Here is a 20995-nt window from a genome sequence, read left to right on the forward strand (position 1 = left end):
CACTACACTGACACTTGTACACATAGGCACATTAACACCTTCAGATCACCCCCCACCCCCCTGTCACAGTGTCACTGAATGCAGTGATCATCTATGTACTGATCACTGCATTTAGTGTCAGTGTGACAGGCAGTTAGTGTTAGGTTCAGGGTAGCCCCGTACCCCCCCCTAATAAAGTTTTAACCACTTGATCACCGCCCTAGTTAACCCTTTCACCCCCTATTGCCAGTATCACTAAGCGATCATTTTTCTGATCGCTGTATTAGTGTCACTTTTGCCGCTAGGTAGCTAATTTTTTTTTTTATTGCGATTTTTTTTTTTTTACTAAAGACATGTGGCTGAATAAATTTTGGCCTAAATGTTTGACTAAAATTTAGTTTATTCAATTTTTCTTATAACAAAAAGTAAAAAATATCATTTTTTTTTCAAAAATGTCGCTCTATTTTTATTTATAGCGCAAAAAATAAAAATCGCAGAGGCAATCAAATACCATCAAAAGAAAGCTCTATTTGTGGGAAGAAAAGGACGCAGATTTTGTTTGGGAGTCACGTCGCACGACCGCGCAATTGTCTGTTAAAGCGACGCAGTGCCGAATTGTAAAAACGCCTCTGGGCATTTAGCAGCATATTGGTCCGGGGCTTAAGTGGTTAAAGGGTAAAGATGTCTACAGACACTAGATGCTGGCTGGCTGGCTGTAAATGCACGATAGATTGTCAAAAAGTCATTATTATCAAATATTGTTTGTGCCTTTAGATAGGGGAGGGGCAGAACTTAAAGGGGTTGTAAACCGTCTTGTTTTTTCACCTTACTGCATCCTACGCAGTAAAGTGAAAAAACACCTTGCAGTGTCCGGCCCCCCAGTCCCCCCGTTTTACTTACCTGAGCCACAAATTTCCGTGGGCGCGATCCCGCTGTCCTTTTGTTCAGTCCTGGCTTTGATTGGATAGATTGATAGCAACGCAGCCATTGGCTCCCGCTGCTGTCAATCAAATCCAATGACGCAGGCGCCGTAGGGCAGGGCTGAGGGTATGACTCAGGAGCGCACCCACAAGGTAACCACCTCGGGAGAGAGGTTCCCAGAGGGAGTTATCTTATGTGGGAAGGAGCCACGAGAGCCTCAGAACAGGTGGATTGGGGCCACTGTGTGCAAAACGAACTGCACAGTGGAGGCAAATATGACATGTTTGTTATTTAAAAATAAAACGCAAACCTTAAGAGCCGGTTTACACTGAGGCGGCACGACTTCAGGGGGCGACTCAGCGAGACGTCCTGAAGACAACTTCAGAGGCGACTTGCAAAATGACTTCTGTATAGAAGTCAATGCAAGTCGCCCCCGAAGTCGTACAAGAACCTTTTTCTAAGTCCGAGCGACTTGCGTCGCTCCTATTTGAACGGTTCTATTGAATAGAATGGGACGCGACTTGTCAGGCGCCGCCTGACGAGTCACCCCAGTGTGAACCGGCTCTTAGTGTCACTTTTAAGATGTTGTTCTGTCCCTGGGAAAAATTGTGATTGACCATGGAAATTCATCAAGGCCAATTGCTTCTTCCTTTGAGAATGTTCAGGCATCAAGAAATGTTCTTAATTCTCAATCCAACTGTAAATGGTCTGATTTGTAACATTCAGTAAAGCCTGTAGGTTTCTTAAAATGAACCTGTGGTTTATTAAAAGAGAATTTCAAGATGTCCTTTATTTCTTCTGAGAAATCCTCACTTCCTGTTCTTCTGTCTGTAACTCCACGCAGTAATGCAAGGCTTTCTCCCTGGTGTGGAGTGTCGTGCTCGCTCCCTCCCTTGGACTACAAGAGAGTCAGGACACTCTCTCCGTTGCAGATAGAGAAAGGAGCTGTGTGTTAGTGGGCGTCCTGACTCTCCCGTAGTCCAAGGGAGGGGGCGAGCACGACACTCCACACCAGGGAGAACGCCTTGCATTACTGTGTGGAGTTACAGACAGAAGAACAGGAAGTGAGGATTTCTCAGAAGAAATAAGGACATTTAAAAGCAAAATGGAAGGATGAGGTAAGTGGAGGAGGACTGCGCTAAGGTAAAGGAAGCTATTTAGGAAAAAATTGTACCTTTACAACTCTAAACACTTGTGAATTTAGTGACACCTCCATGTATCTGCAGCATATAAGGTGCACTGTAATAGGTCTTGAATATAAATGACAGGTCCACTTTAAAATATAGGCTGTTTCATAATGCCTCTGTCCTGTTTCCACAGCATATTATACGAGGAAATCGGCCCATTAAAACAGAGATGGCCCATCAGCTCTATGTTCTCCAAGTACTAACCTTTAACCTCTTAGAGGAGCGGATGATGACCAAAATGGACCCCAATGACCAGGTGACACACAAATCCATTTATTCATCTCTAAATGTGACCGAGAAAAGGAAGTCGATTTGGAAATGTCTGATTTAAGACCCATTTTAGACATAGCGAAATCCCTCAAAGCATATCCTCCTGCTCAGCGTGGGATCTCTCTGGAGTTGGGTGGAAAATTGTTGGCTGAACAACGCCTGCATCCAATCCCATCCAGGCACTGTTCAGGTATTCTGACAGCTGGCGCCAGCCGCAGGTGAGATTTGTCCATCCCCGCTGTTTAGTGTGGATGGAAAAATCTGTGTATGTCCAGATTCAAAGGGTTAGTTCACCTTTATGAAAAAATTGCATATGTAGTGAAGGGGAGCCTGTAGATAAAAGCAACCTGCAAAGTTACCGTATTTATCGGGGTATTGTGCGCTCCGGCGTATAGCGCGCACCCCTAAAGTGGACCCGCATTCCTGTAAAAAAAAGATTTTAGTACTTACAGTTTTGGTGTCTTGCGCGGCGGCCTCATCTGGTCCGTCTGCGGCTTCGGTGGTGTCCTCCTCGTCGGGTCCGGCGTCCTTCTGCGGTGTCCTCCTCGCTCGATCCCCGCTGCCCGTGCTGAGTTTGAACTACTGCGCCGGCATATACCGAGCGCAGTACACTCGTGTATAGTCGGGCAGGCTCGGCTCCTATCGCGGTCACATCCTGTACGTCCAGGACGTGACTGCGAGAGAACCCGAGCCTGCCCGACTTTACACGCGTGTACTGTGCTCGGTATATGCCGGCGCAGTAGTTCAAACCCGGCGCGGGTATCGGCGTATATCGTGCACCCACGATTTTGCCCTGAATTGCAGGGCAAAAAAGTGCGCGATATACGCCGATAAATACGGTAAATAATGCTCTTGCGCTAGGTCAGTGATGGTGAACCTTAGCACCCAGATGTTTTGGAACTACATTTCCCATGATGCTCCACTACACTGCAGAGTGCATGAGCATCATGGGAAATGTAGTTCCAAAACATCTGGGGTGCCAAGGTTTGCCATCACTGCGTTAGGTTTACGCTATTTATGTACCTCCTAAAGCCTGGCCAAAAAATAAACTTTAAGAGATGGCATCACCCCGTCCAGTTTTGTTGCTAGGACGTTGCCAAGATACTCCCTGTTGTTACTGCTCACCATCACAGAGGCGAGTTTTCAAACTGTGTGGTCCACTGTCGCCTCTGTTACAGCATATCTGAGCTCAGAGCTGCTGTGACAGGGGAGAGAGAGCACCTGTGAGAGAGTTTGAATCATCTCGGAGTGTCTTCAATGGGCTGGGAGCAATCCTAGCAACAAGGTAGGATTGGATAATGCCATCTCTGGGAGTTTTTTTACACAGGCCTCGGAAGGTAAATAACCTTCACCTATAGCAAAGATATTATTTACTTTGGTCAAAACTGCAGTTTATTTTCCTATACAGACATTTTTTTTTATTGGTAGAAGTGAACAAAAAACACGAACAGGTATTAACCCTTTACTCCTTTACTGCAGAGTAGAATTAATTTGTGTCCTTTATATCTGCCTGGAGTTCAGCTTTAAAGTACAGTGCCTTGAAAAATTATTCATACCATAGGCATGTGCACAGGGTGTGCCTAGGCACCCCCTAATCGCCCCATGTGCATTAGCATTATCAAGGAGCAGCACCAGGTGGGTGGTTGGAGTGCCAGTGGTCATTGTAAATGCCCCCATTATATTAAAATCTAGGTTCGTCTTTAGGAACACATATTTCTGTTTGCTGCTGGTGTCCAACTGGAACAACTGTGAAGTAATAAGAAGATGGGTGTGTGCAGTCGTGGAGGGTGAAGAGCCTGTTGTTATGGGTTACTGACAGAAAGTGTCTCTTATAGGGTTGTCCCGATACCGATACCAGTATCGGTATCGGGACCGATACCGAAACCCCCGATACTAAAATAGAATACTTCCCCCCCCCCCGGCAGTCACATAGACACTCCCCCTTGCTCGCGATTGGACAGATCCGTCCAAGGGGGAGTGTCTATGTGCAGCGGGGAAAACAGCTGTTCAAACGAACGCTGTCTGTAATGTTCCCCGCCACGGTGATAACAGTAGGTACGGGGGACAATGGCTGCTGTACGGGGGACAATGGCTGCTGTACGGGGGACAATGGCTGCTGTATGGGGGACAATGGCTGCTGTACGGGGGACACAATGGCTGCTGTACGGGGGGAAATGGCTGCTGTACGGGGGGCAATGGCTGCTGTACGGGGGGCAATGGCTGCTGTACGGGGGGCAAGGCTGCTGTACAGGGGACATGGCTGCTGTACGGGGGACATGGCTAGTGTACGGGGGACATGGCTGCTGTACGGGGGACATGGCTGCTGTACGGGGGACATGGCTGCTGTACTGGGGACATGGCTGCTGTACTGGGGACATGGCTGCTGTACGGGGGACATGGCTGCTGTACGGGGGACATGGCTGCTGTACGGGGGACATGGCTGCTGTACTGGGGACATGGCTGCTGTACTGGGGACATGGCTGCTGTACTGGGGACATGGCTGCTGTACGGGGGACATGGCTGCTAGGGTTGTCCAGATACCGATACCAGTATCGGTATCGGGACCGATACCGAGTATTTGCGGGAGTACTCGTACTCGCGCATATACCCCCGATACCTAAATAGAATACTCCCCCCCCCCCCCCCCCTGCCGCTGTGGCCGCATCGCGCCGCTGCATCGAAAGCCGTCGCATGGGTTAAACGCTGCGCGGGAACATCACAGCTTTCATTTGAATAGCTATAGTGTTCCCGCGCGTATAGACACTCCCCCTTGCCCGGGATTGGATGGGTGATCGTGATCTGTCCAATCCCGAGCAAGGGGGAGTGTCTAAAAGCGCGGGCAAAACAGCTATTCAAATGAATGCTGTGATTTTCTCCATGCGGCGGCTTTCGGCGGCAAAGGTATGGGGGACATGGCTGGAGGGACATGGCTAGAGGGACATGGCTAGAGGGACATGGCTGCATATGTGAGGGACATGGCTGCATATGTGAGGGACATGGCTAGAGGGACATGGCTAGAGGGACATTGCTGCATATGTGAGGGACATGGCTAGAGGGACATGGCTGCATATGTGAGGGACATGGCTAGAGGGACATGGCTGCATACGTGAGGGACATGTCTAGAGGGACATGGCTGCATATGTGAGGGACATGGCTAGAGGGACATGGCTGCATATGTGAGGGACATGGCTAGAGGGACATGGCTGCATATGTGGGGGACATGGCTAGAGGGACATGGCTGCATATGTGAGGGACATGGCTAGGGGGACATGGCTGCATATGTGGGGGACATGGCTGCATTTGGGGACACATTTAAAAAAAGTATCGGTATTCGGTATCGGCGACTACTTGAAAAAAAGTATCGGTACTTGTACTCGGTCCTAAAAAAGTGGTATCGGGACAACCCTAATGGCTGCTGTACGGGGGACATGGCTGCTGTACTGGGGACATGGCTGCTATACGGGGGACATGGCTGCTATACGGGGGACATGGCTGCTATACGGGGGACATGGCTGCTATACGGGGGACATGGCTGCATTTGGGGACACATTTAAAAAAAGTATCGGTATTCGGTATCGGCGAGTACATAAAAAAAAGTAACGGTACTTGTACTCAGTCCTAAAAAAGTGGTATCGGGACAACCCTAGTCTCTTATATAACCATTGCTTTTTCTTCATTTTCAGGCCCAGAGAGACATCATATTTGAATTAAGAAGAATTGCATTTGATGCAGAGACCGATGGGAGCGGAGTGTCAGGCACTGGGACAGAAAAGCGCAAGGCCATGTACAGCAAGGACTACAAGATGCTGGGCTTCACTGTGAGTTTGCTGCCTATGTTTGCACAAAGCTTTCCCTTACATTCTTTACTTATAGATGGCTTGATGTAGGCAGGTACAATTGTAGCCCTGTGTATATATTAAGATTTGGGTAATAGTGTCCAGGTTTTCTTGTCATTTAATGTAGATGTAAACTCAATCCCAAAAATCTCATATGCTTTGACCGCAGGGTTGCCAACCTCCCGCAGCATTTTTTACTGACAAAACATTGGAAATTTACTGGCGGAGCACTTTTTTTTTACTGGCAACCTGAGAAGTTACAGATCTTCTATTTAAAACATAACAGTGAATATTTGAACAGTATAAACATGGGGCCGGATTCAGACACATTGGAGTATCTTTCGGCGCGACGTAACGTATCTCAGATACGGTACGCCGCCGTAACTTAGGGACAGATTCACCAAAGAGATACAACGGCGTTTCTCCTGATACGCCGTCGTATCTCTGTTTCTATCTATGCGACTAATTCATAGAATCAGTTACGCATAGATATCCATAAGATCCGACAGGTGTAATTGTTTTACACTGTCAGATCTTAGGATGCAGTACCGCGGCCGCCGCTGGGGGGAGTTTGCGTCGTAAACCAGCGTCGGGTATGCAAATTAGCAGTTACCGCGGATCCCCGACGGATTTTCGCATTCGCTACGTCGTCAAGTTTTCCGTCGCAATTTTAGTCGTTATTTGACCTGCCCTAACTTTAGTCAGCAATCGTATTGCTGTCTAAAGTATGGCCGTCGTTCCCGCGTCGAAATTTAAAATTTAACGTCGTTTGCGTAACACGTCCGGGAATACGGAAGTACGCTACGTGCGTCGCCGTTCGAAAAAAATGACGTCACGGCGCGCAAAACACGGCGGGAGTTAGGAAACGGAGCATGCGCAGTAGGTCCGGCGCGGGAGTGCGCCTAATTTAAATGGCACACGCCCATTTGAATTAGCCCGCCTTGCGCCGGAGGCCGGCGTAGTTTTCATCGCAAGTGCTTTGTGAATCAGGCACTTGCGATGAAAACTTACGATACGTTACGCCACGCCGCCGCAGTTCTATGTGAATCTGGCCCTTAGGGTGCAAGTTCCGTATGCAGAAAGAACTTACGCCCTAAGTTACGGCGGCGTAACGTCTGTGATCCGGCGTAAGCCCGCCTAATTTAAATGGGATGGGGCAGGGCCGGAGCGCCAGTGATGCTCCAGGAGCTGGAGTGGGTGCATGTGTTTCTTTGCTGTACAGAATGAATGTTCATGTAGTCAAAGCGGAGCTCCGCTTGTCTGCCTCCTACCTACTTGATGTCTATTTACCTGCGCCGTCTCCATTGTAGCATTACTTTGCCCAGGGGCCCATGATGCTATTGAGACGGCACTGCCTGTCCCATGGGACAGTGCTGGGTGCCTGATGAACGTTCCTCAGTCATGACATTACATCACAGTCATGTGGTAGGTGGACAGGTGAGTCACATGCTTCCCATACCCAGAAGTATCATGTATTTCTGTTTGCTGCTGGTGTCCAACTGGAACAACTGTGAAGCAATAAGAAGATGGGTGTGTGCAGTCCAGGGGCCCATGATAAAATAAAATAAAATTTGATCATTCTTAGACTATTGCCATGGTAACAGTATGAATAATAGTATGCAGAAATAGTAGGTTCAATATCGGAAATAAATTTGACTTCACAGAATAGGCACATTAGAAAGTATAATTCAGTTTTATCCCATGGCCCCTTGTGAAATGGATAGGCATGAATTGTAATCAGTTCTGAGCTGCAGGATTGTTCCATGTATTATTTTATTTGAAATAATCAAACACGCACTGCGCTAATAAAAAAAAAAAAAGTTCTGCTACTTAAAAATAAAAAAAATGCAAAACAGGTGAAAACAAATGTAGTGTCAATCTACTCATACACAGTAGCACAATGAAAGTGATATACATAAACATAACAATAGGAATACTTAAAAAATAAAGTTCATATTCAAAAAATGTCTGTAATAAAAAAAAATCATAAATCAAAAGACCATTGTGAAAAACGGGTGCGAATCTCCATACAAAAACTTATAATCACCAAGAATCCTTCATCAAAGTGATCAACTTCCAGTTCCCACACCCTTATAGAATGAGGCTCACCAGATTGTATACAATTCAATCGCATAGGCAATTTAATCTTGCTTCAAGCAGGTGACAAAGCTCCGCTCTATCCAGACTGAAAATAGATGATGGCTCTCTCTGCATATAGAGATAGAATCAACACAGAGCCTCCGATAGTGTAAAACCTCTTGGGTAACGACTTTAATGAAAAAGGTAATGCTCTCACATCAAAAATAATATGCGTTTGTTACATGCCGAGTGCCTACGTGCTGCGTCTCAAACCTCTCCTCGATCGCACTCACAGACAGCACTCTCGGCTTTAATATCCAGTTGTTGTGAAATCACTCCCTAACGCGTTTCGTCACTTCTGCCTTTGTCACAGGGGGTCCTTGTGAATGAGTAGATTGACACTACATTTGTTTTCACCTATTTTGTATTATTTGATTTGATTTATATTGTGCTGCATATTATTTTACATATACTGTGAGTCTGAACTTGCCAAATATGGTGCAAAAAACTGCCTCCACTGAGTCTGGCTGCATCCATTTTAACTGTGGGCAGCGGAAGCTGCTGCCTGTTCATTTCTTGGATTTACACAGACACACCTCCAGCTCTGCAGCTCTCATTGGCCCTCTTATGACTCAACCCCCCCCCCCCCCCCCTTCCTGGCAAACTCTCACCAGAGCGAGAGAGAGCTGTGCATGATGTCATAAGCCTAGACTAATGACCAGACAAGAAGTGGGCTGTATAAGGTATTTACTGGCAGAAAAAAAAATGTTTTACTATCCAAAGTTAAAACAACACGGGCAGAAGATTTATAATAGATGGAAAGATAAAAAAAAAGGACTGAAGTTCTATTTTAAGCAAGCATAGTCTGTCTCCCATAGCTTGTATGTATCAGTACCCATGTATTCTAGATACAATGTCCCCACAATCCATCATTATGTGGATACTTTTATTTAGACTTTACTGATGCCAGTCATCGAGGATAAACTCCATAAGCGAATGTGCAAGCAACCAGTTCAGGTAAGGGTTTAGGTTTACCCCCTTTTTTCTTCTTAGTAGATAGATTGGTTCTTCTTGCCAAGTGAATCAGTGGTAGACACCCGGTCATCCCTGATTTGGTTCAACTCCAGGTTCAAATGAAAAGATGTGGTCACTGATCTGCAGTGTTGATAGAACTAAGATTATGGAGCTATAACATAAAATGTTTCTCTTTCAGAATCATGTGAACCCAGCTCTGGACTTCATTCAGACACCCCCGGGTATGCTGGCTCTTGACAATATGCTGTACCTGGCAAAGTTCCACCAGGACACCTACGTACGGGTGAGTCTATTTACAGCCATGTCAGTTAAGTCTTCACAGTAGAGGAACTTTTCTCCCTTACATTTTTTTCGGGAGGTTGTTTCAAAATGAACCTGCAAATCCTAAATGTGTCGGTAAACTTTTTCTGTATTTACCACTCCTGAGTCCAGAAATACAAGCTGGATGTAAAGCGAACTGACGGTCTCTGTCTTGATAGTCCACACTATGGACTATCACACAGAGGCTGTCAGTTCGCTTTACATCCAGCTTGGCAAGAAGAATCGCCCGCTCTCAGCAAGGATCCTGGAAAGAGAGGCTCCACACAAGGACACGTGCACGTGATCCTCAGAAGCCAGCTGATAAATGACGCTTGGTGGTTGCTATGACTACGTGTTTCAGAGGGCTGCTTCAGGTCTACCATGTGGTCTCATAGGTGTTCCTATGGGTAGATCTCATAGGTGCTTCTATGGGTAGGTCTCATAGGGGCTTCTCATGGGTGCTCCTAAGGGTAGGTCTCATAGGTGCTCCTATGGGTAGGTCTCATAGGTGCTTCTCATGGGTGCTTCTATGGGTAGGTCTCATAGGTGCTCCTAAGGGTAGGTCTCATAGGGGCATCTCATGGGTGCTTCTATGGGTAGGTCTCATAGGTGCTTCTCATATGTGCTCCTATGAGACCACATGGTAGACCTGAATCCTAATAGATATGCAGTGTGCTTGTACCCTCCTGTGCGCTGAACTGAAATCTCAAGGTTATCTGCCTTCCCTGTCATCTTCTGTGAGCTACAAATTCACCTCTCCCATGTTACGAAGATGAAGAGAGGACGTCATGTTTGTAGTCCAAATCAAGAGGGCAGACTAGTGTGACAATACTATTCTTCTATAGACACAGGGCTAGATTCAGCAATGAATTACGCCGGCGTATCTATAGATACGCCGGCGTATCTATAGATACGCCGCGTAAATTCAAAGCTGCGCCGGCGTATCTTTTTTCTGTATTCAGAAAGCAAGATACGCCGACATTAGCCTAAGATCCGACTGGAGTAAGTCTCTTACACCGTCGTATCTTAGGGTGCATATTTACGCTGGTCGCTAGGTGGCAATTCCGACGTTTTCGGCGTAGAATATGCAAATGACCTAGATACGCCGATTCACAAATTTACGTACGCCCGGCGCTATTTTTTTTACGTCGTTTACGTTAGGCTTTTTCGGCGTAAGGTTACTCCTGCTATTAGGTGGTGCACGCAAAGTATGGCCGTCGTTCCCGCGTCGAAATTTTTATTTTTTACGTCGTTTGCGTAAGTCGTTCGCGAATAGGGCTGGACGTAATTTACGTTCACGTCGAAACCAATACGTCCTTGCGGCGTACTTTGGAGCAATGCACACTGGGATATGTACACGGACGGCGCATGCCCCGTCGTAAAAAACGTCAATCACGTTGGGTCACCAAGAATTAACATAAAACAGGCCCCCCTCATCCACATTTGAATTACGTGCGCTTACGCCGGCCCCATTTACAATAAATACAGTGGGCCAGATTCATCAAGAGATACGACGGCGGATCTCCTGATCCGCCGTCGTATCTCTGAGATCCGACGGTCGGATCTATGCGACTGATTCATAAGAATCGGTTACGCATAGATCTCCCTTAGATCTGACTGGTGTAAGTGACTTACACCGTCGGATCTTAGGCTGCAATCTCCCGCCGGCCGCTAGGTGTCGCCTCGGTTTTTTACGCGTCGGATATGCAAACGAGGAGAACCGCCGATTTTTTCACGTAGTTTGCGTTCGGCTTTTTCCGGCGGGAGATTGTAACTGCGGCATTTCCTATGTTAAGTATGGCCGTCGTTCCCGCGCCGAGTTTCAAATTTTTACGTCGTTTGCGTAAGTCGGTCTGGAATACGGATGGCCGCAATTTACGTTGCCGCCGAAAACAATGACGTCCTAGCGACGTCATTTGGAGCATGCGCACTGGGAAATTTCGCCGGCGGCGCATGCGCAGTTAAATCGGCGCGGGAACGCGCCTGATTTAAATTGTACACTCCCCCTAGCCGCGGAATTTGAATTCCGCCGGGGGAGTTACGATCCGCCGGTGCAAGTTTCGAGGTAAGTGCTTTGTGAATACTGCACTAGCCTCGCAAAATTGCACCGGCGGATCGTAAATCACATAGATTACGCGGATCTAAAGATCCGCTAATCTATGTGAATCTAGCCCAGTGAATACAGTACTTGCCTCTCTAATTTACGGCGACGTAGCGTAAATGCGATACGCTGAGCCGCCGTAACTATGCGCGCCCCTACCTGAATCTAGCCCACAGTATAGTGTGAGTGTTGTCACTCTTGGACAGGACGTGTGTTACTGCCAGGTGACAATAAAGGAAAAAAGCCTGTAAAGGGAAATGTAAAGCTGCCACCACATCTAAGGATTGTAAGCTGTAGTATTACATTTTTTTGTTTATGGGTTTAATTTTGCTTTAAACCCTTGTCTCGATCTCTCGTGAGATATCACACCCCCAACATTGTGACGAGCTCTGCAAATTCCCATGTCGTATAATATTCCTATGCCATCTGTCTTGCCTACAATGTACAATATTATGTTTGGCCACATTCCCCAAAGTCTGCTGCATATTTCACAACCAGCAAGTTCATTATACCGCTAACCCTCCCCCCGTCTTTCCATTCATCTGTCAGAAACGACGGGATTGTAGACCTCCTCATCACCACCCAGTCAATGCACCGTCTCCTATGGGGCCTACACTTCTGAAATATGGGGCATATTAAGCCGATGATATACCTGGGATGTTATACAATATTCATAATTCTGACACATTCTATTTTTCCCACAATTTTTGTTTGCTGCTCACTTGTATTTTACATTTTAAATTTGAGTGAATTTCTCTTATCTGTTGTGTGAGCCATAAAACATTATTTTTGTTGCACTTTGGTGTTCTGCAGATTGTGTTGGAGAATAGCAGTAGGGAAGATAAGCATGAATGTCCATTTGGACGCAGCGCCATTGAACTGACTAAGATGTTATGTGAGATACTTCAGGTTGGAGAATTGCGTAAGTATAATGACATTCACTAGTAACATTTCCCATTTATTACAATGCTAAGTATAATGACAGTCACTAGTAACACTTCCCATTTATTACAATGCTAAGTATAATGACAATCACTAGTAACACTTCCCATTTATTACCCATGCTAAGTATAATGACATTCACTAGTAATGCTTCTCATTTATTACCCATGCTAAGTATAATGACATTCACTAGTAATGCTTCTCATTTATTACCCATGCTAGGTATAATGACTGTCACTAGTAACACTTCTCATTTATTTCAATGCTAAGTATAATTACATTTACTAGTAACATTTCTCATTTATTACCATGCGTAAGTATAATGACATTCACTAGTAACATTTCCCATTTATTACCATGATAAGTATAATGACATTCCCTAGTAACATTTCCCATTTATTACCCATGCTAAGTATTATGACATTCACTAGTAACACTTCTCATTTATTACAATGCTAAGTATAATGACAATCACTAGTAACACTTCTCATTTATTACAATGCTAAGTATAATGACAATCACTAGTAACACTTCCCATTTATTACAATGCTAAGTATAATGACATTCACTAGTAACATTTCTCATTTATTACAATGCTAAGTATAATGACAATCACTAGTAACACTTCTCATTTATTACAATGCTAAGTATAATGACAATCACTAGTAACACTTCCCATTTATTACAATGCTAAGTATAATGACATTCACTAGTAACATTTCTCATTTATTACCCATGCTAAGTATAATGACATTCACTAGTAACACTTCCCATTTATTACCCATGCTAAGTATAATGACATTCACTAGTAACATTTCTCATTTATTACCATGCTAGGTATAATGACATTCACTAGTAACACTTCCCATTTATTACAATGCTAAGTATAATGACAGTCACTAGTAACACTTCCCATTTATTACAATGCTAAGTATAATGACAGTCACTAGTAACACTTCCCATTTATTACCCATGCTAAGTATAATGACATTCACTAGTAACATTTCTCATTTATTACCATGCTAGGTATAATGACATTCACTAGTAACATTTCTCATTTATTACCCATGCTAAGTACTGTATGACATTCACTAGTAACACTTCCCATTTATTACCATGATAAGTATAATGACATTCACTAGTAACATTTCTCATTTATTACCCATAATAAGTATAATGACATTCACTAGTAACATTTCCCATTTATTACCATGCTAAGTATAATGACATTCACTAGCATAGGCATGCGCGCAGGGTGTGCCTGGGCACACCCCAATCACCCTATGTGATGCATATTCACCCTGTTTAGACCCCTGATATTTCACCAAGCCCCCTAACGGGGCTCTTAAAAAAATTGTAAAAGAAAACATTTAAAGAAATTGTAAAAAATTATAAAATAATAAAAACTACCGACACTGTCCACTGCCCTACTGACACCATCCATTGTTCTACTGACACTGTCAGTATACAGTATATACACATGCGCACACACACATATGTGTTTGAGCTTTGGGGTGCACACCCTAATGCAATTGGCTGTGCACACCTATGTTCACTAGTAAAATTTCTTAATTATTACCATGCTAAGTATAATGATATTCACTAGTAACATTTCCCATTTATTACCATGCTAAGTATAATGACAGTCACTAGTAACATTTCCCATTTATTACCATGCTAAGTATAATGACATTCCCTAGTAACATTTCCCATTTATTACCATGCTGGATTAGTACTCTTCTGATAGTGTATTTAAAAACGTACCTTTCTGTTGTGCAGCTAATGAAGGCCGTAACGATTACCACCCCATGTTCTTTACTCATGAGAGGGCATTTGAAGAATTCTTTTGTATCTGCATTCAGTTGGTTAACAAAACCTGGAAGGAGATGAGAGCTACCGCCGAAGACTTTAACAAGGTACTGGGTTGTATGAAGGGAAAGATCATTTTTATTTAAACCATTTATTAAAGTGTTTGTAAACCTTTGTTTAAAAAACAAAAAAAAAATAACAAACATGCCTATACTTTCCTGCTCTGTGCAATCGTTTTGCACAGAGCAGCCCTGATCCTCTTTTTCTGGAGTCCCCCACCGGAGCTCCAGCCTCCTCCCCATCATCAGGTGCCCCCACGGAATGCCGATTTCCCTTGCCCACTCCCAAGTCCCGTCGCTGCGTCCATAGACAGACAGCAGGACTTGGCCTCACCCCCATCGCTGTATCGGATCGGGCTCAGGTAAGTAATGGGGGGGGGGGGGGGGGTCAGGATAGGAGCTGAAGCATAGAAGGTTTTTGGTAAAAAACCTTAATGCCGCGTACACACCATCACTTTATGTGATGAAAAAAAAAAACATTTTCTGTGAAGTAAAAAACGACGTTTTTGAAACTTCAATTTTCAAAGACGAAGTTGCCTACACACCATCGTTTTTCTCACAATGTTCTAGCAAAGCGAGGTTACGTTCCACCACGTTTTTCCATTGAAGCTCGCTTCATAAGTAGCTTCTGGGCATGCGCGGATGAAAAAACGTTGTTTTAAACGACGTTTTTGCTACACACGGTCAATTTCTGTGAAGTAAAAGTTGACGTTTTGAAAAACGACACATAAAATTTAAGCATGTTTCAATTTTTTTTGGTCGTTTTTTAGAAGACATAAAACAACGTTTTCCCCCACACACGGTCAATTAAAGTGACGTTTTTAAAAACGTCATTTTTTTTCATCACATAAAACGACCGTGTGTACGCGGCATAAGGCTGTACAACCACTTTAGGCTAAATCTGCTAGACTTTAGAAAGCCAGTTAAAGAACCAGTCCAACCAAAATTCATAGAAAAAAGGACAAGATGCGCCAATCTAAGTGCAGAAAGCCGTGGTTTTAATAATAAAATAAATGAGCACAATAAATGGCTACTCACAAAAGGAGGGTATACATGAGCGATGAATAAAGGTGCAGATGGTATGGTGCAGGCAGTGAGATGCGGACCTGGGGTCACTGTGGTGGTGTCATCTGTGTGGTTTCCCTGTCCCGGACAGCAGCAAGCTGGCGATGTAGACACGAGACGATAAGGGATCCAGCAGGAGACGAGGAGTAGCGGCGTGCGTTCCACAGTGGAGCGCAGCGCGCCGTCGTCGCACTGGAAGTGACGTGGAGGTCCAGGCCGGCCAATAGGATTACGCGTTTCACAGCGTCAGCTGTTTCATCAGATCCATCCTTTTTTCCTCCTTTTTTCTTTGATCCTCTAGAAGTCTGCTTCTGCTTCAGGTGCTGCCGCTAAGTGACTGCCACAGCCATTATTAGTATTATCATTATTATTTGGACTTTCATGGACATTGGGTTTTTAGATGGACTCTATCTGATTATTTCATATACCTAATTTTAGTCTCATATGCTTTACTGGATCATGCGCCATATACTACTTTTTTCTGCATATCAACCAAAATTCATGTTTTGGGTAAATGCTGAGAGTCAAAGAAATCACTTTGAAAAACACCTCCTAGAATTTCTGGCCTTGGCCATCTTCAGTGGGGGCAGATAATTCATGTTTATACAGAATGTTTGGGTCCATTTTTAAGCCCAGTTGTAGCAGCGTAATCCAGGAGTTGATGATAGAAGTTGTATAAACTTGGCACTGCTTTTTCATCTTGATTATGTGCGGCCGCGAGTTCGTGCCAGGGGTGCGGTGCGTGTCTATTCACTGGTTCAGGTGCGATTCATTCTGAATTTTTGCACAGGACCCTTTTTCAATTTGAACAGCGTTCGCACCAGACATGTTTGAACCGGCTCCATTGAGAGCCGTCACACTCACATGTCACGTGAATTGAATGTGGAGAAACCTGCATCCAATTTGCATATATGTGAACCCTGGCTTAAAGTGGATGTAAACCCACTCTCATCCTTTCTAAACTGCTGCCATAGTGCTGATCTATAAGGATATAGATGCCTCCTGCATGTATTCTTACCTGTCAAATGTTTCCCCTCTGTCTGTTATAAGAACTGAAAAACTGTATATTCTGTGGGTGGGTCTGTTTTCTGGAGCTCGGTGGGTGGAGTTGTGATGTCAGTAGACTCCCCGCCCTCCTCTACACTACTCTTGTCAACATGCATTTTTTCCTGTGTATTCCTTACACTAAATTCTGCTATGATCACTAACATCCAGTCAAAATCCAGAAAAGTAACCACATGACTTCAAAAAAGGAGTAGGGGTGGGAATTAAATAAAAGAATGCCTGTCTCCAGGCTAGTGCATGAGATATGTAAATAACCTGTCACTCACCGCAAGGGGGCGGAACGGACTAAGGTTTTTCTCTGTAAGTTTGTTTTATTGTACTGAACATTAAAAGAGGATTGCTCAGAGCTGGATTAACTCTGTGTGGCAAGACTGGGCACAGATGATAGGAAATCCTATACTCTACATTGTGACAAAACAAAAAAATTCGGGTTTACATCCACTTTAACCACTTCCCGACCGCCTCATGTAGATATACGTCGGCAGAATGGCACGGACAGGCACATCAACGTACCTGTACGTGCCTGCCTAGACGTGGGTCGGGGGTCCGATCGGGACCCCCCCCCCCGCTACACGCGGCGGTTGGGTTCCCTCGGGGAGCGATCCGGGACGACGGCGCGGCTATTTGTTTATAGCCGCTCCGTCTCGATCGCTCCCCGGAGCTGAAGAACGGGGAGAGCCGTATGTAAACACGGCTTCCCCGTGCTTCACTATGGCGCTGCATCGATCGAGTGATCCCCTTTATAGGGGAGACTCGATCGATGACGTCATTCCTACAGCCACACCCCCCTACAGTTGTAAACACACACTAAGTGTACACTAAATCCTACAGCGCCACCTGTGGTTAACTCCCAAACTGCAACTGTCATTTTCACAATAAACAATGCAATTTAAATGCATTTTTTGCTGTGAAAATGACAATGGTCCCAAAAATGTGTCACAAATGTCGCAGTCACGGAAAAAATCGTTGATCGCCGCCATTAGTAGTAAAAAATAAAAAATAAATAAAAATGCAATAAAACTATCCCCTATTTTGTAAACGCTATAAATTTTGCGCAAACCAATCGATAAACGCTTATTGCGATTTTTTTTACCAAAAATAGGTAGAAGAATACGTATCGGCCTAAACTGAGGGAAAAAAAAAATTATATATGTTTTTGGGGGATATTTATTACAGCAAAAAGTAAAAAATATTGCATTTTTTTCAAAATTGTCGCTTTATTTTTGTTTATAGCGCAAAAAATAAAAACCGCAGAGGTGATCAAATACCACCAAAAGAAAGCTCTATTTGTGGGGAAAAAAGGACGCCAATTTTGTTTGGGAGCCACGTCGCACGACCGCGCAATTGTCTGTTAAAGCGACGCAGTCCCGAACTGTAAAAACACCTTGGGTCTTTAGGCAGCATATTGGTCCGGGGCTTAAGTGGTTAAGCTTTACTTTAACTCAGTGGCAGGTCCAACTATTTTTTCTATTTTTTTCATATTTTTTCATCATATAGTCCTGCAGTACAAAATAGTAGGGTTGCCTTTGTGGGCTCATCACATGTTCCTCTTGCCAATAATTCTGTTACAACATGACATTGCTGGTACCTTCCTCCATTCAACATCAACTCTGTTTAATTCAGACTCCACCTTTGCTCTTTTATTTCAGGTGATGCAGGTGGTAAAGGAGCAAATTACCCGTGCTTTGCCCTCCAGGCCAAACTCTCTGGAGCAGCTGAAGAACAAACTACGCGGTCTAAGCTACACGGAAATCTTGAGGCTTCGTCAGTCTGAGAGGATGAGCCAGGATGACTTCCAGTCTCCACCTATTGTGTATGTAGCTAAGAGCAGGGCTCAAAATTTCAAGTCCAGGCCTCAAGGGTTACTCGCCATCCGTTGCCCTGTCCCACCCCTAACACGCCCTCTTAAATTATCTCATAAAATGACACTTAAATGTTTTATGAAGAATTAAGTTATAAAAATAAATATTAAAGCGGAGGCCCGCTAATTTTTATATATTTTTTTAAAAGGCAGCAGCTACAAATACTGCAGCTGCTGACTTTTAAAATAAGGACACTTACCTCTCCAGGGTGCCCGCGATGTTGGCACCCGAGGCCAACCAGTTGCTCGGTCCTCGGATGCTGCTGCCGCTATCTTCGGTAAGGGAATCAGGAAGTGAAGCCTTGCAGCTTCACTTCCTGGTTCCCTACTGCGCATACGCGAGTCGCGCTGCGCAATCCAAATGGTCCCTGCTGTTTTCGGGGACCCGTGTGTCTCCCAGAAGACAGGACGGGGGGGTTTGTGGCGTAGATGCCCGCAGATTCTGCAGCTATCTATGCCCGGAAGTGGGTGCAAATACCTGTATTATACAGGTATCTGCTCCCCCCTGAAATGTGGCAAATGTGACACCGAAGGGGGGGAGGAATCCGGACAGTGGAAGTTCCACTTTTGTGTGGACCTTCACTTTAACAACTTTATCCGTGCAGCCTCACCTGTGTCCAACAATGCTGCCTCACCTGTGCCCAACAATGCAGCCTGCCCGTGTCCCCCCAATGCAGCCTGCCCGTGTCCACTTAATGAAGCCTGCCGGTGTCAACTCCCGTGCTCGCACCCATCCCCCCCCCACCCCCAGGCAGCCATAGCTTGCCAGCCCTCAAAATCCACTTGCGAAATGCGAGCAGGCGAGCGGAATTTTTTAGGGCTGGCTTTAGAGGTATATTGATAAAGCAGTGACCAGTCACTGTGGATGGCCAATCATAAGCAGCAGAGGCATTCCTTTCCCTGCAGCCACACTTATACAAAGAGCATGTACACCTGCTGCTGCATGATAGGAAATGCCTCCGCCATTTATGATTGGCTGTTCGCAGTGACAGCCTCCTGGCGGGATAGCTAAGGTGGGTATGGACTCATGTCCAAACGTGCTTATGCTCATCCTTAGTTGTGAATCCGGAATTTACTAAACATCCACTGCAGGTGAATGTTCCTGGAGCATGTGTTTTAAATGATAGATTCATTACTAGCAAATGTTTGGTGAACGTCACATTCACTGCTTTATAAATATGCCCATTAAAGATTCCTTCTTTTTCCATCTAACAATTCTGCTCAGACCAGTTCATAAAACTGGAGGAAATCTTGCTAGAATGATCAACTGAAGATAGAAGTTTGGAAGCTGTCACAGCTACGTCCTGATATCTAACTTCACTAGCTAGTAAGTCACTGACCTGGACAGGTTTAAGTTTAGACTTAACTGGGTGCATGCTTGTTTCAGGCCTTTGGGTTGCTAGGTAGTAAAGTTTAAGCTGGCCATACACTGATTGAAATTTGGACAGTCCAGCAGGGACCATACCATTTTTATTCAGTGTGTGGGTTGCCCCCACTCGACTCTAGTTGATTTGTTTAATCAATGTCTGTCAAAGGAACGTGTTGGAAAATTTTCCATGGATTAGCAGTTGAAGCCAACCAGCTGCAGCCACTAAACAATGTATTCTGACAGCAACAGGTTCCTCCACCAGAAAGCAATATCCCTGTGGAGACAATCCTCCATCCACCTTGTTTGTATGGAGAGAGGTATCTTTTTTTTTTTTTTTTTTTTTTAGCAGGCTGAATGAGGACAAACCTAAACGCCAGCTTTACTGTAAGCACTCGGGCCTGTAATTAAAAAAAAAACAAAGCCTGGAGAGGCAGTGTTTAGATTTCTGCTCCTGATGCTGCATTCACACCTGAGCGTTTTGTCGCCTGAAGCGCGACGCTCAAAAAAGCTAGAGGGGAAAAAATACATTATTCCCTATGGAGATGGTTCACATCTCCACTCCAAAACGCCCGACGCCGAACGCCTGAAGCTCAAACAAGTTCTGGACCCTTTTTTGTCGCGCATATCGGGCGTTTTTGAGCGTTTCCATTTCCCATAGAAAGTAATGGAAACGCTTGGTTTCAAGCGACTAGCGCGACAACGAGCGTTTGCTACGGGCGTTTCGTCGCTTTGATCAATAGAACATTTCACCCAGGCAGAAGATAAAAAAAATCTACCAACATAGCAACAAGTGATGAAAAGATGATAATTTTTCCTATTGGCTAAAATAAAAAACGTCGAAGTACAAAAACGTCGGACGACGCTGTATGCAAACGCGCAAATAAGCATGTGAAAATGGAAAATAGAGGGCGCTAGACCACCTAGGATAAATCAATTATTCATTGGTAAAGTGATCATAATAAACTAGACAATGTAGATTAATTATAAATAGTACAAATGTATAGTGTCTCTATGTCATGAACCAATTCAATGACATCAAGTCCCAATATTATATCAAGTGAAGTGTCACAAATTGAAAATAAATCTTCTTAATTTGCTGTATCTTGCTTAACCACTT

The 20995-nt window shown here is 44.6% G+C and overlaps 1 protein-coding gene across 2 annotated transcripts in view; it reads left to right on the plus strand.

Moving 5' to 3' along the window:
• ELMO2 (engulfment and cell motility 2) overlaps nt 1-20995 on the plus strand; it is a 127801-nt gene that overhangs the window by 85158 nt on the left and 21648 nt on the right. For both annotated transcript variants that reach the window (XM_040330266.1, XM_040330267.1), the window contains 6 exons: nt 2221-2343; nt 6041-6175; nt 9486-9590; nt 12522-12630; nt 14430-14566; nt 18298-18461. In XM_040330266.1, coding sequence (XP_040186200.1) covers nt 2221-2343; nt 6041-6175; nt 9486-9590; nt 12522-12630; nt 14430-14566; nt 18298-18461 — 773 coding nt within the window. The remainder of the gene's footprint in view (nt 1-2220; nt 2344-6040; nt 6176-9485; nt 9591-12521; nt 12631-14429; nt 14567-18297; nt 18462-20995) is intronic.

This window comes from Rana temporaria, chromosome 12 (assembly GCF_905171775.1).
Source record: "Rana temporaria chromosome 12, aRanTem1.1, whole genome shotgun sequence".
NCBI lineage: Eukaryota > Metazoa > Chordata > Amphibia > Anura > Ranidae > Rana > Rana temporaria.